The 17779-nt window shown below is 45.3% G+C and overlaps 1 protein-coding gene across 15 annotated transcripts in view; it reads left to right on the top strand.

Annotated features, from left to right (window-relative positions):
• The window catches only part of CADM1 (cell adhesion molecule 1), a 171607-nt gene that overhangs the window by 106315 nt on the left and 47513 nt on the right, over window positions 1-17779 (top strand). For all 15 annotated transcript variants that reach the window (XM_069787890.1, XM_069787879.1, XM_069787886.1 and 12 more), the window contains exons 2-5: window positions 9790-9936; window positions 11045-11197; window positions 14809-14946; window positions 16783-16938. In XM_069787890.1, coding sequence (XP_069643991.1) covers window positions 9790-9936; window positions 11045-11197; window positions 14809-14946; window positions 16783-16938 — 594 coding nt within the window. The remainder of the gene's footprint in view (window positions 1-9789; window positions 9937-11044; window positions 11198-14808; window positions 14947-16782; window positions 16939-17779) is intronic.

Below are 17779 nucleotides of genomic sequence, written 5' to 3'. Positions count from 1 at the left end.
CTATTGCAGTGGCGGAACTAAAGATTTTGGAACGGCTTTAACTTACACGTGCAGGCAGTTAAGGGAGATCCTTTCTTTAGGAGAGAGATTGGGCTGATGTTGATAAAAATTCATCTTGGGTGCTTTATGGAAATAAAGATTTCTTGGCTTTAAAAGAGATTATTAAGCTGCGCATTGTGACAGATGCTGCTGACAGTGAAAAAAAAAGAGGATGTTAAGAAACCTGCAAGAGATGGGTTACAGGTATGGATATAAGACAGATCTGCTCATTAGAGTAAAATGAAACCCATCATCTGACTTGAAACAGTTTTTCTCGTTATTGGAAAATCCCATCATTCTGAATAGTCCGTGGTGGCGTTTTGCTGGGGGTTGAGGGTGGGCATTGCTCCTTGAGCAGATGCTGTAGTATCTAAGGATTGAGTGTGTACCAAAACAGACTTCAACAGCAGCAGCATCTTCACAAAACGCTTGGAGATCACAAGGAGCATCTCGGAGATGGAGGAGTGGGGTGGTCTGTACCCCTGCAAGTGCTCTCCGCTGGTGGCTGTGCGCTGAGGGAAGGTCCCCCTTGCCGTATCTGCTGCCCAGCCACCATCCCTGATTTATGCCCATGGTAGCAGAGGCTTGACGGCTGCAGGGAAAGGTGGAGAGAGAGCAGATGGGCGAGTTTCCTCCAAAGATACACTTGCCAATTCAGAGCGCGACCAGTGCCACGCTCAAACCGAAGCATGTGGCTGCTGCCAGCCTCTACAGTACAAAAATAGAGGTGACGGTGCAGGTGACAAACCTGCAAACACATAAATTCTCTCCTTCCGTGCCTAGGGTTTCAGCAGAGGCTCCACGGCTTTAGCCCCCCATGGCAGCGACAGAAATGAATGTAAGGCAGCAGGTGCTGTTAAATAATGTTGTTCTGATAATGTAAATGTGCTGAATGCACTCATTGTCTGTGAAAACTGAATATTTCATCAATGCTCCCTCCTCTTACCTGCAGCAACCTGCTGTACATCAGACCTGAGCTCCTGATGGAACAAGTCGTGACAGAGAGAGGAAATGCCGTGTGTGTTTTAAACTCTGGATTAATCAAGGTTGTCTTCCTTAGATTTAGGCTGTGTGTGTCCTTGATAGTGATGTAGCTGGAAGATAAAATGCAGATAAGGAATTCCGTATTAGGGTGACATTAATAATAAATGAGTGTTGATCCTAATAGAGTATTATTTAAACATACTGAATGGAGGCAGCAGTCTGCTGGGACCATATTATGTTGTCACACTACTTCTCCCTTGCTGATGCTGCTTCCAAGCAGTGGTAGGGAGACTGAAGCGTTGGATTTTAGGTGATGTCCTTGGTGGATGGTGGCTGGCAGTGACGGCTGGGTGTAAGGAGGAATACGAGTGAGAGGTACCCGCCTTACATTTCTGCTGGGGCTGTGCACAGCGGTACCCTTTGCTGCCCTTTTGCTCGCTCCTCCACGCTCTTCCTCGCTTCTTCCTTTTAGCGTGAGGCTCCCTGAGAGCCCCCTTCAGAGCCCACAGGTGTCTCTCGGGAGGACTCCCTTATCCTGCCTCCCTTTCTCAAACCCTTCCACAAAAAGATCATCTGTGTCTCCTGCATACGGCAGCCAAGGAGCGGTGCTCGCACAGATGTCCTTTGGATGATGCTCTGATAAACCTCCGACCTTATGAGAGCAAGACAGTCTTTTAATAAGTGACCTTTTGTTGTCTTGGCAATGAACCGTCAACTTCCAGAATAAAAACAAGAGATCAGCTGCTTCTGTGTCTTGAAAGCTATTCTTCTGGAAAGTTAAAGTGTTTGAGCATCCCTAAGTAGATAGATAAAATACAATGCTGCAGTAGTAACATCTTTTATTTAAGAACTGTCCAATGGCTTAAGAAATTAGTTCTAAAACGGGCATACAGCTCTCCAACTTAGCCATGGCAGCAAAACATGTAAATTGTGCTTTTAGACAACAGAAGGTCCATCATGGTGAGCGTGACTCCTAGGATTCTTCCTTCAAATGGTCCAAACCCATTAACTTGAAATACGATCGTATTCTGAAAGACTGGATTTCTGGGAATTGTTATAAATTGCTTTCGTCACAAGATTTGGTTAGAAACGTGGAATAAAAAATGGAGATTTGCAGCACAGCAGGCTTCATTGCAAAACCGGGTACCAACGCTGCAAGCTGTGCCAAATTCATCCCTCCCTGGTTCCTGGGAGCCTCGTTTGCCATGCCCCCCCCAGGTCAGTGACAGGTAAGATCCGTATTGATCCTCAGCATCTGCTGACGGTAACCTTTGAAGGGACAGGCGATGTATGGCCATGGAATTTTATCTGTCAATATCTGGGTAATAGAAAGACAAGCACGACATCTAATCCCAACACAGGTGACAGATCATAAATCTGTGCTGATGTGGTTACTGGTAGTGGCAGGAATGGGAGGGGAGGGGGCGAAGCAGCGCTGATGGACACCGGGAAGTCAGGAAATGCTCTAGGCTGAAAAACCTTTTGGCCAAAAGCGCGTAGGTTTTCATCGTAGCAAAAACGGTTTTATTCTTCAGCTCAAAAGAAATACTTTAATTCGATCATTAGGTGGGATGCGGGCTGAGTAGTTGGTTCTTGTCGAGTGATGTCCCACATGTGTGCAGAGCCCCGTCAGTGCACTCTTCAGTTAGCATTTCGGAAAATGCGTGGATTTGGAGGGTTTCTTCTCCGGAGGGGTCTGTTGGAAGCGGGGTGCTCCCAGCTCCCGGCAGCCTCTGGAGTCAGTAATGCCGAGCCTTTTAATAATTCAGGGGGAGCGTGATTCAGCAGAGGAGCTGCTTTCCTTTGGGCTATCAGTACCTAGCCGGCTGCGTTGCTGTAGCAGTATTTCACATCAGTTTTCCATCTCTGTACCGTTTTCGTTACAAACCAGTAGAAAGAATTCCCCAATGCCATTTCATCATGCAGAAATTCACAAATGTTTAAAGTAAATACAGCCTCTGGTGTCAATAATTCGGAGCTATTGTCATCTTTTATTCTTACTCTTTAAGCAAGAAAAGCCGTAAAGGTGGCTATAGCATTTCTTTCTCTACAAATTTAATAGCTGTGCACAACTCGCTTGAATTTGCAGTATATTTTTCTGAAGCGTATATTTCATAACGTAAACATGCTCCCCACAATAAGTAATTTTTAGCACAATCTTGCACGTTCTCTCTGAAATGCGGAGAGTAATTCAGCAGGGAAGTGTGAGCTGCAGCTTGGTGAGGGCTGGGGAGAGGAGTCGTCTGCCTCGCTGGGTGCATCGCTGCTGAAAGGTGCTGAAAGCATTCGCACGTGTGTGCGCTTGCTAAAATATGTACCGAGAAAGAGGGGAAATAGGTCCCTGCGATTACAGAGGTTGCGTAAAGCGTGTGACAAGAAGATGAAATAGCTGGCGCTGAGGATGCTGAGTGGCAGGAGTGGTTTTGTCCCTGCAGACAACGTCAGGGAAACTCACAGAAATTCGCTGCAAAGAGCAGAAGCCTTGCAGTCGCCAGTCCCGCTTACAGAATCACCAGTAGGGATCCATGTGGATTGCCTGACTAGTCGTCCAAAACTGAGCACAAGGTCTTCACCCTGGGTTTGATGGTGAAGCCTGGGGGAAAAGCAACCCACCTTTAGGCAGCCAAGTGTGGAACGAATGCAGCTGAGGGCAAGTGAGGAGAAAGCGTCCTCTAGCACCCCGGCTTTTTTGGGGATATGTGGCAAGGCCAGTGTCGTGATAACTGAGTAGGAAGCTTTAATCTGGTGCCTCCATCTTTTTCAGTTTCCTCTTCTGAGAAATGATAAACCTTTGCCCGGGATTGTTCTCTGCTTGGAAAGTAGAGGCATTGCACGTCACCGAGGAGTAGTTCCTTCATGGGCAATGCACTTCATTAACGATTGGCACTACCTGTATTTTTCCAGATCTGCAATACTAAGGTTTTGGGAAGAGTTTCTGTGAATGTTAATTGCACCTACCCCACCTTTTTCCCCCCCCTAAATGGGAACTGATGCCCTTAGCACCATTGGGTGATACCAACACTGGTATCAACAGGATCAGCAGCAGCATCCTTTCTCAAAGCAATTCTTTTAAGCCTAGCTGTAGTGCTAAAGAAAGAATAATATACGTTACATTTGAAAGTAAAAATACTCGTACAAGGTGAGCGTTACCATATCAACTTGCTGTAGTCTCTGTTTCAGAGAGAGAAGTGGAGCTGTGATATCCCTTTCCCTTCATGTGACTTGAGCAAGGTCTGCTCAGTTTGGTTCTGAGCCTGCAGTGCGACACCTTGCTGGAAAGCAGCTGTTGCTCTCGGTACTCAGTAAATAGGGATTTTCACATGCAAAACCTAACAGCAGCGTATGGAAGATGACAGGCCTGCACAGCAGAACAAACTTGAAAATGAGATTTCTTTTCTAGAACTTGGTTTGCCACCGTTACTTTTTTTGAAGAGCTTTTTGCCATGGGAAGCAGAGTTGCATCCCGGCCACGCTGAGTCTGTTGCTGGCCACAGAGAAGACATTGAAGAGGGAATAAGAGCTACTTGAATGCAGGGAAGTCTCAGAGATGCTTGTCTCGGGGTCACAAAACTGGTAATTAGATCTCAGTAGAAGAGAAAGTTGCTGTTTCAAAATGTTAGCTGTAAATCTTGGTGGAAAAGATTTTCCTCTGAGGGTGAGGATCAAATTAAAAGAAAAAAAGTTCAGAGATGCCCACATGTGGCTCCGGACTCCGTGGCCTCAGAGGGTTTCTGTTAGGGATTTATGCATGGCTGTAAGTAGCAGCAGGCTGCTTTTTCTCCTGCCTTCCCTTCGCCCTGAGGTTTTCACAATAAGCTTGCTTCTGCCAGGTGATGACAACATCCCTATCTCCATATACCATGAATATACATCGAGGAATGCAGACTGTTTTTTACTGCATGTTTTTTAAGCATTACTATCCAGACCCGATCCTTTTCATCGCTGGGGTGGGACCTGTTCGGCTGCAGCAGCGTTTGCGTGTGATGAGAGCCACGTCGTGTGCTCGCACGTGTACATATGTTTTGGAGGCAGCCCGATCTAAAATTGCTATCGTTCTTTCACCCGTGAAAAGATGTCGTGAAATTAACTCTGTAAAAAGCAATTGCCTTTTCTTGCCAGCACAATTAGCATGGATTGTCCATTCTTCTCAAAAGTTCAAGTGTGACGACTGTAGCTTTTGAAAACAGTCACTCAAGACGTTGAGACCAGATGCACTGAGCTCCAGCAACTCCTTCCAGCACTGCCTTGTCAATTCTCTTCTCTCTCCTTGAAGCAAATCTGCAGAGAAATTAAATGGTGATTTGATTTCCATCTTTTTCCTACTCTTTTTCCTACTCTGAAAGGCTCCTGTATCCGGTCATGGCAGAAAGTCTCTTTGGTTCCTGTAGTCTTCCTGAAAAGACAGTTCGTGATGTTTATTTTAAGAGGATGCTCTCTCTGTGTTGAATGAAGAGAGCATAGAAACTGCTCAGTAAAGAGAAGTAACTGCAAGGAGACAAAGCTTCTGGACTAGGTGGATTGCTAGGTGTTTATAAAACCTGCTCAATGTTTATCTCAACTTTGGCTGGTTATTTAACCACCACACTGCTTTTAGGTAGCTGCAATTGATAGATGAGTTTTGACATTCAAATTACATTCATTCTGTGGATTGATCATTGTGTCATTTTTTCCTCGAGCACATGAACAAATAGTTTGTGTATCCGTGTGGCTTGTTTCCTTTGACTCAATTTATTAAGAGGAATTTTGTTGAAGTTTATGAGTTTACATAGTTCAGGTATCACGAAAATGACTCTTTCTTGGAAAGCATTTGTGGCAGTATCCTGTAGACTGAATTAGCAGTGCTGCTGCTCATGACAGAGTACCTGTGGCTCGTGTTTTGTTAGAAATTGAAGAATTGTGCTCACAAGCACGTATTTTTAATCCTTCCCTCTTTTCTCCCTGACGCTTCACTCTATCCTGGTGTGCTACAAGTGGAGAAAGAATTGATTTTAAATGTGACCACTGCCTATAAGCCAAGGTCCCTGGGCTGTGCCCAGCTAAGAGGAACTTGTTTGAAACACGTTTTACTCATGTATGTCTGTCTTTGCAGCCTTAAAAGCAAAGACTGCAGTGGTCTAAGGCAGAAAGACAAGTGCAAAAACAAACTGTATAGGTTCTAGCCAAAGCCGTTCTTCAAGCGTTGCATCCCTCCACTGTATTCCCCCTCGCAGTAAGTGTAAAATACGATGTCGTTTTTTACATTGCACAGAGAGATTCAGGAAGCAAGGCCAGAGAGTTGCTTTGGGTAGCAAAGGGAACATGCGTAGCACTTTTTCCTTCCCCTTGCATTGCAGATATCTGTTTCAGCTATTGTACTTGCTCATTAAGATTGTACACATGTGTTGCATGTGTATGGCAGTTCTCCCTGAAGCCCGTCCTCTGAGGCTGGCTTCTTTCACCCTCCTTTTTTCCTCCCTCAGTAGCAATGTCTTACACTCAAGATCAAGGTGAGCAAGACTCCAAGTCAGGCCTTGGAGTCTGTCTATTACACACATTGAATGCTGGGCAGAGGATTTCTACTTTGTATTGGACCTACCAACAGGGACCTGTTGTCTAATATGCGGACCACGCACGCGGGCTTTTATAGTCCATTGACAGGTAATAGATGAGAATCTATCCTGTATAATTCTGTTGGGGATTTTTCCCATTGGGTCTACTCAGGCCCTCTCTCCCCCAAAGTATTGCTAATTGGCAGGTGATGTAAAGTTGGTTTTCAATAGTAGCTTCCCTTTGCTTCTCTCAACTTCTGTGATTCTACGTTGGGTCCATAAACTTCATTTCCCCTTCCCCACCACACTTCCCTTTTCTGTTACAACATACCGTAATGCTGTAAAAGTGTATACTTTAATGCTCCTCAAAATACTTATATACTGCCAGTAAATATTTACCAAGAAACTTCCTGAGATGTTGACTTGAAGATGGATCTAAAGAGTTCTCACTTCACGTTGCAGTTTTATTTAATTTAGAGTTTGTAATTGATGCTGTTCACGGAAATAACATTCTTGTCTTGGTAAGCGGGAGCAGATAGGAATACAGATACCCAAAAGCGTTAACTTGTACGGTCTGGTGCTTTCAGTTAAGCAAGCAAATTCAGGTCAGCAGAGCAAGAGGAGCTTTGCAGACAACGGCCGGATTAGACGCCCTTTGATTCAGAATAAATACGCCAAGTCTGTGAGGCTGGAGATGCCGGCTGCTTCAGGCCATGGATTTGGCGTGTCCTTACGTGCACCCTGCCTGTCGTTAACCCCAGGCCCTCAGGGAGAATAAATGCCTTCTTGGGAGGGATCCTGATGCCAGCCTGGACCAAGATGCTGGACTTCTAAAGCCATCAGTCAGCAGGCTTAATGTAGCAGCATCCCGGCATGAAAAGCTTCAGTGGCTTGAACTTCAAATAATTTATTTCTAAATTACTTCTACTGTAATTCTTATTAATTCAAATAGGCTTCTAAGCCAATGTAAAATTCAGTAAATGCAAGGAACAGTTTAATGAATTGAAAATAGGATTGAGTCTTTTAAAGTAAATGTAAAAAAATATGCTAGCAATAATTGCTTAGATGGAAATCGAATCTTAATAGCTTTGTTAATGATTTGTAGGGAGTATTGCGTTTATGAGAACATATCAAGCTGATCCTTGTGCAAGAACCTTGTTTTGAATGGGTTTGATAAAATTATTCCCCAGAAGCAGTTAGTAATGCTTAATATTTCTGCTTGCACTGCTTTTGAGATATTTGAATGTCATTCACGCTGGAGCCTGACTGCGGCTGTTAAGGATCAGTTCTGCGCTGCTGTGACGCGTCCGCGGTTTGTTGTTAGCGAGGCAAGATGCAGTGCGGGCGGTTGATGCGTATTCCTTTGATAGCCTTTGGGGTCTGTGCTGTTTGGTACATTGGTGAGGGGTCTGGGGCCCAGGCCCCAAGTGCAGAAGGTACGGGTGTTACTTGGTTCGGTAACAACTTTTCCCACTGCTGCTTAAAGTTTGTCAATCTGGAGAAATGACATTTATACCAAGAGGGCAGAAAAATGTGCCCAGGCTTCAACTCAGTGCCATCCGGTGCGGAAAGGTGTCTGACGATTTATCGATCTCCTTCCTGCCAAACGATGCAAACTTTTTGTCAAACCTTCGTTTCCCAGGCATGTCAAAAGAGAAATGCAAGCCAGAAAGAAAGAAAAAGGGAGAGAGTGCAGGACGAGAGAAGAACTAGAGTATCAGTAACATCCCCAGATTTGCTGGTACAAACTTTATCAAAACCTTGCATTTTTGTGTTTTTCATGGCTAAACTGGGAGCTGTGCCGAGACAGCTGCTAATCGGCAGAGGGCTTCTCCTGGCCACCCAGCCCTTGGCCAGGTGTCTGCATACCCTCACTTCGTTTGGCCAACTGGTGATCAAAGTTCCAAAATTTCTCCCACTTTGCTTTGCCTCCTGGTCTGTAATGGCCGTGGAGTTTGTGAGCAGACCTAAGTCGTTACCGAAAGGGACTCCAGTTAGCATTCCCCTGGCTGGAGTCCCTCCCTCGTATGGTGTTCCTGGTCCTGCCTTGGCTCCATGCTCCTCCAGCTTGCTTTCCAATCTTGATGAGTTTCCTGGTAGTTTTGGAAAAATTGAAACACAAAGTTCTTTTTTTCAAATTCTCATCCCGTGCATTCTTTAACACGTGAAGCAGATTTCTCAGCGTGCATGTGATGTAATGATTCGATTCATTAGGAGAAGACTTTTCGAGGTGATGACCTGTAAATGATTACAAGGCTCCCACAGCATAATTGCATCGAATTCTTTTTTTCCTGCCTCTGGACATTAATAGTGCCTACTGATTACACAGAGCGAGTAAAAACTGGCTCCCTAAAGTCTATCTGCTCGAGTCAAAGGATAAGTGCTTCTTACAGTGAATTGTTCTTTCAAGGTAATTTAACAAAATTCATCAGTTGAGAGAGGAAGCGAATTTCTGCCATTCCCATGCGCGTGGCGTGGAACTCGCACCCCTGAGGCTGGTGCGAAGATTAAAGCATGGAGGGGCGTGTGGCGTCTGGGGAGATCTTTCCCTCATCCTCTGCCTTTGGTCACGCTTCCAAATACAGCAGAGAGGATGTGCTGGGATAAAATGGCTTCTTTGCAGTAAAAAGCATGCTCCTTGATGAGGCCATACAGCGGTCGTTTTACAAACAGTTAGCCGTACGGTAGTCCTTTTTCCCCTGTGCCCATCGTAGAGCTCCTTTCCAATTACTCCTCTTCAATTTAGTGGTGGCCAGTACAGTTCGGGGAGCGAGATCCGTATTTGTATTCCCCAGCATTGCTGGTTTGAGTGTTGGTCGTGCAGGTAATGGTATCTGTTCAGTGAAATTAATACCAGCCCCAGCAAAACCCAACTGTGGCTGTGCAAGGTCTGTTTGCTTAGTTACTGGATGGGGCAGGGGGGGACGGGGGACAGATAAAAGGCTGAGGGTCCCAGTTCCGTATAACCCCAGCTGGATGGAGGACCCAGGGTTAGGGGTTCTTCAGCTGGTACTCCTCCACTGCCTGCCCAAGATGCCCCCTGCAGAAAAGACAAGTTCTTCCTCAGCTGGGCTGGTCAGTTAAAAATCCAAGGTCATGTTGGCAGAGCGGCCCATGGGTTGTGCCGCTGGGCACGTTTTGCAAGAGCGCTGGGCGTGCGGTGGCGCTTTTCGTTCCTGAACGAAACTTGCTGACATAATTTCTCATTTTGCTATTTCATCTTTGCTCTCTCTTTAAGGTGATGGTCAGAATTTGGTTACAGAAGATGTGACAGTGGTGGAGGGAGATGTCGCCACCATCAGCTGCCGCGTCAAGAACAGTGACGACTCGGTGATTCAGCTCCTGAATCCCAACAGACAAACAATTTATTTCAGAGATTTCAGACGTAAGTTGCATCTTCCCTTGTTTGATAACAACTTTTCCTGCACCTCGCTTGTGCTCGGGAGAAGGCATTTGCGGAGATCTCTTCTTCTAATGCAATGCTAGACACTTAAAGTTTAGTCAATTCTTTAGAGGGTACGTGAGACAGGCAATCATAATCTTTCTCCTTAATGGAAACCTTGATGGTCCCCTTTAAAAGTCAGACTGTCTTACTTTGCAATAGGAATTGATTGTAGTAATTCAGGGTGAATTGCAATTGAGTGCCAAATATTTAGCTGACACAAACAAATTGAATAGGGCAATGCCGAGACAGTGCAATGTTCTCAGAGGTAATCTGTTTGCTTCAAAGACTGAAAATTTCAAGATGATCTATGCCTCTTTATAACCAAAGCAAAATCTCCAGCGAATGAGTCTGGCTTTGTTTCCTGTTGCAACAATGCCACGGAGCATGGTAGCTGCAGTGAAATGCTTTAAATTACCTGCGTTAATGTCACTGCGGGGATGGGACGCAGTGCTATGTTGTGCCCAGCACTGTGGAAACGCACGGCAAACCATGTTCTCTTCTGAGGCGTTGTGTGATCTAACGATGTGCACATGCCAGGACTGGCTCGCTCCCTCCGCTTGTGCCGCTATTCAAGGCCCTTGTGTTTGCCTGGTAAGATTGAAAATCCTCAGTTTCCAAATTCTTAGAGTAATTGAGGCAGCCGTTACTGTGGTCAGGAAACAACTTTTAAACTATACTTTTCCCAATTCTTTTATCTGTCACACTGTCCACTGACTGCGTACAGTCAGACACGGGTCAGCTTACTGCTTATTTTCACAATAGGCATTTTACCTACACATCCCTAAGCCATCTGATAATAAAACCATGTCCAAAGATTTGATACTGTGCCTGGGGATTTGCTTCTGTTGATTCTTTGTACTGATCTGAGAACAGAAATATTTTACAGGTCCAGACGTAAAGGTAAGAAGCGGGATGGAAGCTGCAGTCAGGAACCCGTGGGGTGCTTGTCTAGACGCTACTGCTATTTTTGTAGACCTTTGACTTTGTTGTGCGGTGAGAGGGGGACGCTGCATCTCACGGCAGTCACTAAGGTGTGCTTGCTCCGCAGCGCTGAAGGACAGCAGGTTCCAGCTGGTGAATTTCTCCAACAGCGAGCTCCGAGTGTCCCTGACAAACGTCTCCATTTCTGATGAAGGAAGGTACTTCTGCCAGCTCTACACTGACCCCCCCCAGGAAATCTATACCACGATTACAGTGCTCGGTAAGGACCAAAGAGGTGCTCGTGGTGACCTTTGTAATCCCTGGACGCACAGGGTTAGCAGGACGGGGCTCCGTGTGGCGTTCGGGGAGCTCCAGCCACCCAGAGAGAGCCACAGCTCTCCACTGATGAAACACGGCAAGGGTTTGAACGCCGAGTGCTCTCCCACTGGAGGCCAGCTCAGCTCTTCAGCAGCTCAAAGCAGCTTAGGCCTCGAGCCTGCAGACACAAGATTTTCGAGGGTTGCCAGCAGATACCAAGTGGGTTGTCCAGTGGCATGCCAGAGCCCTTGCCTCGCCTTCCTGTCTTGTAAGGCATCCCTGAGCCTCTCTTTGTAGGTTACATCATATTTAGTGTGATTCTTGGGTCTTCCCCTTCTTGTTTGCAGGCAATTTTTGGCTTCAAAGAATAAGCAGACGTGTAAGCGTGAGGTGTTCTCCACTTCCAAGGCTCTCTTTTACTTGGGCGGGTTGCTTGGAAAGGCTTGTAGGGCAAGTCTGGATCTGCTAACGTCCTGGAAGGAGTGTCTGTCCAGCGCAAGGCTTGGCAGAACGGCGGGAGCTGTGCAAGACCAGCCCTCCTCCGTCTCACACCTGTTTTCTTTAGGGTGAGAGAAGGCACGTTTCTTAGGAAGAAGGGGAGATAAGTGGCAGTGGTTGCGTCTCATTCAGTGAAGCAAGAAAGTCAGCTGGAAAGTAAAAGCTGTAGAAAACATCTTTCAGTAATTATCTGATATGCAGAGGGAAAATAAATTAACATGAATGCTTCGTAGCATGGTAGAACTGTTCGGTTTATGAATTTTGTGTTTTCCATAATCAGACTACTCTGATCACATGCTGAATCTTTTCTTCCAAAACTTGGCGATTTGAGAGATTACATTTTAATGATGAATGACAGCCTCTTTGCCCGTCTATGGTATTCCTTAAGGGCAAATATTACTAACGGCATCACTGGTGAACCTCCTGCCATTGTGAAGATGTGTAAGTTTTTGCATGTTTGTCAGCTGACTTACATATTCAGAGAAATCTTGAGTTCGACTAATGGAAAGTGATAGCTTCCTATTAATTTTGCAAAAATTTGTTTCACATGTGAGAGAATGTAAGAGCTCTCATTTGACATCACAAGTTTGCCCATTTGCTTAGTAACGGCTATTTGCGGAGCTGAAGTTAATTCTGCCCCCTCCCCTCTCCCTCCCTCCCCCCCCCCGAAATACGCTCACGCACAGCCCCGCTGAGCTCTTGCCTTTCTGTCACTCCCTCGGGCTTTGCAAGACTGCGGTGCACGTGCAGCCGCAAGACCGATGCGGTTACCAATAATAGCAGCTCGTGCTATTAGAGCTGTTTCTACAGATTAGCAGCGGCTTTTAAGACTCTATTAATAGGAGAACCTGAATCACGGAGGGTGACTTAATGTAAGATCTCACTCGCTGATTAGTTTCAATCTTCCTTCTTTTATTTAATGAGATTTGGTTCTTAGGGTTTTATATGTTGTTTAAATAATGTTTATAAGCAGTTCTACTATAGCTATTACGTTTATCAACATCTTCAAAGTTTTAGTGCACTTTCCAGTATTCATAGCTCTCTTCCAGCTCTTCTCTCTAATCATACACACACAAACACAGTTTGTTGGATTTCATTTCACTGCTAACAATGCTAAGAAGGCGTTTGAAATAATAGTACTTCCTTTATTCACCTATAAGCCAGCACTGCATGTCTTTCGAGTGGGAGACGAAATACATTTTTTTGTTGTGGTTTTTTGTTGTTGTTATTTTTAAACATGAATCGTGCTTCAGAATTCAGGGGAAAGTGTCTGTTTTCTTGCCTCATACTTCAGTTCTTTTTGAGAAGGATTTGCAGCATGGCCAGCGTGTACCTGCCTTTCCCCAACATCCCTGAAGCGGTGGGTGTTTTGTCTTCACCTCCATTGCGTGCTCTGGCCAAACCTTAGTCCACAGGGCAGGCAAGGACGATCGATGTTTATTATTAGAAGCCTGAGGAGGAGATTCTTTATCTTAGCTAGCAGTAGTACGGAGAGATCGGGTACCGTGACGCCAAGGATAATGCGTCTTTCCTCTCTTCCATATTATTGACGCCCTAATTAGAATTAAAAATGAGCTGGGGCGGAGGAGCGGTTCTCTGTGTTGGTATGTGGCTGGTCCTCCTAGGAGTGCATTCCCTGCCAAAGATCTCGTGGTCATCGCTCACACTTTGGTATCTCTCAAGGTCTATCAAAGAGCAGTTTTGCTGATCTGCTTCTGATGATACTCACTTTGGAGAGCGGAGCAAAGTTTCAAGGCATCCTTCTTTGTAGTCTGTATTCGGAGAAAGCTTCACATTTGCTTTAGCAGTGTGCTTCTCCCCCTCTCTCCCATGTACTTTAATGTCTTCTGTAACAGGATATGTCGATTCATTCATGCTTAATTGGAACATGTGAAAATCTCAAATATGTAGCCCGTTCTGTTCTTTTAGAGAAAAGCCACAAGTGACTAATTAGTCCATTTGATCATCTGGATGGTATTTATACATATTTGTTCTTCATTAGCTCAAAAACGTGTTAGTCACATTTGAACTATGCAGTTGCTTAATCATATTGATCACAGCAAGGTTGAGTTTCCTTTGGAGGTTCTGGGGTTTTTCTGAAACTGCAGCTCTGTGCTGTACGAACACTTGATGTTCATTTTTTTCGGGTTTTTTGCCTCACTAGCCATGGGTGCGTTCCTGGGGAAGAGATTCCTTGTGTCAGTGTCATCATTTTTAAGCCTGGGTCACATCGCTGGGTTGCGCTGCAGTGGGGGTTGTCCCCCTGTAGTGCTAGCCTGTTTCTGAGTATTACGGGATTGTTTTTCATTGAGTATATATAGTCTTACTAGCTTTCTGTCTGATAGGAAGATATGTGTCTGGGGAGAACAGCAAATTACCATCCTCAAGGAATTGCCCCGTAATGCAGGTGCCTGTCACCGGGCGCAGAGCTGCCTCTCTCCTCTCTCTGGGGCAGTTTTGTATTTGGTTTATGGCAGTGTGATGGGCAACACAGTGTTGTTCCAGAGGTGAAGGCATTCCACTCTGGGCTTGTGCTCGGCGGCTTTTTGAGCGTCTTAAATGAGCTTGATGTTTGCTGGCCTGCTTCCGCTCCTTGCGGCGGAGGCTCGAAGCTGAACAGCAGGGAGAAAAATTGCCTTGCGAGGTTAGAGGCACGGTAAGTAATACACTTCCAAATGTCAGCTTTTGTGTTTCCTCTTCTTGTCAGCAGCAGCCAAGAAACGTGCACGGAGTCAAGCTGTATTTTTAAATAGCAACACACACAACCAACTAGCACAGAAGACTAAAGCTCTTCCCTGGAATGGTGCCTGCCTGGGAGAGAGAACAGAAATTTACAAATTTGATAAGTAATAATTTGCAAAACTACAATGATTATTAGGTGGAGAGTGAGAGTGCTTACTCCAATTACTATGAAACTGCCTATCAAAGGATTTGATCAATGGGAAGATCAAATAAATGCTGGTGGCTAGTTTCGTCTAGTAGATTTTACAGATTTTCCTGAAGGTTTTGTCTTGTGTTAGTGATCGAAAAATGTTTTTTCATCAAGTGTGTGTTGTGTTGGTTTTTTCGTTATAGTCCCACCACGCAATTTGGTAATTGATATCCAGAAAGAAATCGCCGTTGAGGGAGAAGAGATTGAGCTGAACTGCACTGCCATGGCCAGCAGACCAGCCACCACCATCAGATGGTTCAAAGGAAACAAAGAGCTAACCGGTAGATGTATCTTCTCAGTCACTTGCTTTTTTCGGATAGCTGAAATGATTTATGTAATGCTGGGTACTTGTTTTCTGCTGCCAGTTTGGGGGGGGTAGATAAAAAATGGAAAGGAAAAAAAAGTAGAGCAAGCTGCTTTGAACGCCAGCTCGGGAACAAAGGCATATGTGGGCAGACAGATTATTCTCTAACACAGAAGGGCTGAGCTCCATTTGGTCCTCTGCCTACCTGCCAGGCTACAGGGTACAGGAATCTTTTTGTAACTGCAGGTGACCTTGAGGAGCCCCAAAGCTGTCCGTTGAATTTATCCCTGCGGCAGTTTATGTAGCTTTCTGCCCTGTTTTAGGTACGAGTAGGATCATCTGTGCTTTGGGCCGTAAAGATTTTCAAGTCACCTTCACGTCTAGCTCTCTTGTTTATAGAGCGTTTTCTCTGTGTTCAGTTGAATATTCATACAAGATGGGTTTCTCCAACTCCCTGAAGTCTGGTTGCTCCCAGTATTTGCACATTCAAGTCACTGACTCTGATTGCATGTGACGTGCTGTTCGTTTAAGTCTGCGTGTAGATGTGAGCCTGGTTGACAACACCTTTGTGCTTTACCCAGTCTGAGACACCAAAAGGTTCTCTGCAGAAGTCCAGACTCATTATGTCAAACCCACCCCCCTACAAGGGCAAGATAAAATCCTCTCTTTAAGTCCAACACCTACGAGCATCCAAGCAGGACGCATGCTGAGGATATGTTGATAAAGGTGGAATGCAGACCTGCTGCCATGCAAAGTGGTGCCCCACTGATTCCCAGCACCGGTTGTCGATGCGACGTGCAGATCTTCCAGTGATCCCTTTCTGGGGTTCCTTCCCCATTCTGCTGGGCAGCAGTGCTGTAGTATTTGACCCTTCGTGCTTGACCTGTCCAGCTTCTTGATGGAGTTTTCTTCTTCTGTTGGCAATTGAATCCCAGCTTTCCTTTCTCTTTGAAGACTGCTCAGCTGAGCAGTAGCTTCTTGCAATACCAGCTCACCCTGCTGATTCTTTGGATTTATTTTTTTTTTAAAACAGAAGTAGGGAAACTGAAATACTTGGTTGCAGGTTGTGAATAGTGGGAAAGTGTGGCGTTGCTGATCAGAAAGCCTTTCCTCTAAATATCAAGGGGTGTCACTTTCTGCGGCTGTCCTCTGTTTTACTTTAGTATATTATACTGAAATATTTGGGGTTTGAAAGACCTCTGCTACAAAAGTTACTCTTAATGTTTTGACTGTGAATTCTTAAGTAAAAAGCCACTTGAAAACAAAGTGGAGGTGCGTTATCAGCAAGCACTCGCTGAGTTCCCGGAAGAATCCTTTTTCTCCTATCTTGTCTTGTCTTCCTCCTTGTTTCCATGTTGCGTGTTATGGCATCCTCCAGGCAGCCAGTCCTGAACTGTGCTTTGCTCCAACCACTGCTGCTATTCTCTCCTTCACATGGAGCACTGCTGAAATGCTTCCGCCTATCAATACTACTTTTAATGAAGTTAATCTGTTTAATCACTTTCCTAACTAATTGTTGATTCAAGAGTGGGAGGGGATTTGTAGCTCATCGATTTCAGAGTTTGGGGATTTGGGGACGGTGGAAGGGGATTATTAATCCTTATGGTAGCGTAGCGTGGACTTCAATTGGCAGTGACCTCCCAGCGAGGTGTGTGACTACACCCCCCTCCCCTAAACCTCAGTGGCTGCAGAGGGAGGATGGTTATCCGAAGGGGACGTGTCACCTGGGCACGGAAAGGAGGGAGCTGACATGGGTGCAGCAGACACTCCCTCCCATGATCACACTCTGCTCTCGCTGTCCTCTCCCCGGCAGGCAAGTCAGAAGTGGAGCAGTGGTCTGACATGTACACGGTGACCAGTCAGCTGTTGCTGAAGGTGGGACGGGAGGACGATGGGGTCCCTGTCATCTGCTTGGTGGATCACCCTGCTGTCAAAGACTTGCAGACACAGCGTTACCTAGAAGTCATGTGTGAGTAGCAGAACTTTTAATTCCTTTGATGTATGAAATTGCTCACTGAGGAGTTCAGGAACTATTAACTATGCGATGAAATTACAGTGTAGGTGAGGTTTATGTCCTGTTAGTTAAAAATTGAAATCAAAATGTTGGGTACCACTTCATGGGTGAAGCCACGACTTTTCCTAGCCCTTTGGCGAAATGATAAATGCATACCTTCATTCTCTTAAGAAATACCTTTCTCTACATAGAATTTGCGCCATCAAGGGTTCCTGGCTGGGCTTTATAATTGTCAGAACAGATTAAATCTGAGCATTTTTCTCTTAGCAACCTACTTACCTCTTTGAAAAGCGCTCCTCTACTACCACATCAAAGCGACTGGCCACCATTGCGGCTCTGCTGGCAAAAACTTGGTACTGTGCGAAAGGAACTCAGTATTGTACATTGTGAACATACAGCAACAACTGGTTTTCTAAATCAGAGTAACACGGATTATGTAGTAACATCACTGATTAAGGCCAACCTATTTTCTATAATGCTCCTAACATGTTCAGTGTTAATAATGCTTTTCACTTTGTTTATCAAGTGCTCTACTGTGTATGACATGAACAAGGTTTATGAGCAGGTACCTGGAAATACCTGTGGTCCCAAATGCAGCCGTGCCTGACTTGCAGCTGGTGGAGATGACAGAGCTGCTGGAGCTGCTGCATACGCACACCTCTACTGAGCAAATGGTTCCCAAAAGCAAAGTCAGACAGGCCTCACGGCAAGGCTGGGGTGCCCCAAGAAACCAGGGTGCTAGGATGATTGAAAGCGCTTATTTCTGTAGATTCACTTCAACTATAACATTACATTA

Source organism: Haliaeetus albicilla, chromosome 7 (genome assembly GCF_947461875.1).
Source record: "Haliaeetus albicilla chromosome 7, bHalAlb1.1, whole genome shotgun sequence".
NCBI classification, from domain to species: domain Eukaryota; kingdom Metazoa; phylum Chordata; class Aves; order Accipitriformes; family Accipitridae; genus Haliaeetus; species Haliaeetus albicilla.
This window is presented reverse-complemented; position numbering and strand designations above follow the sequence as displayed.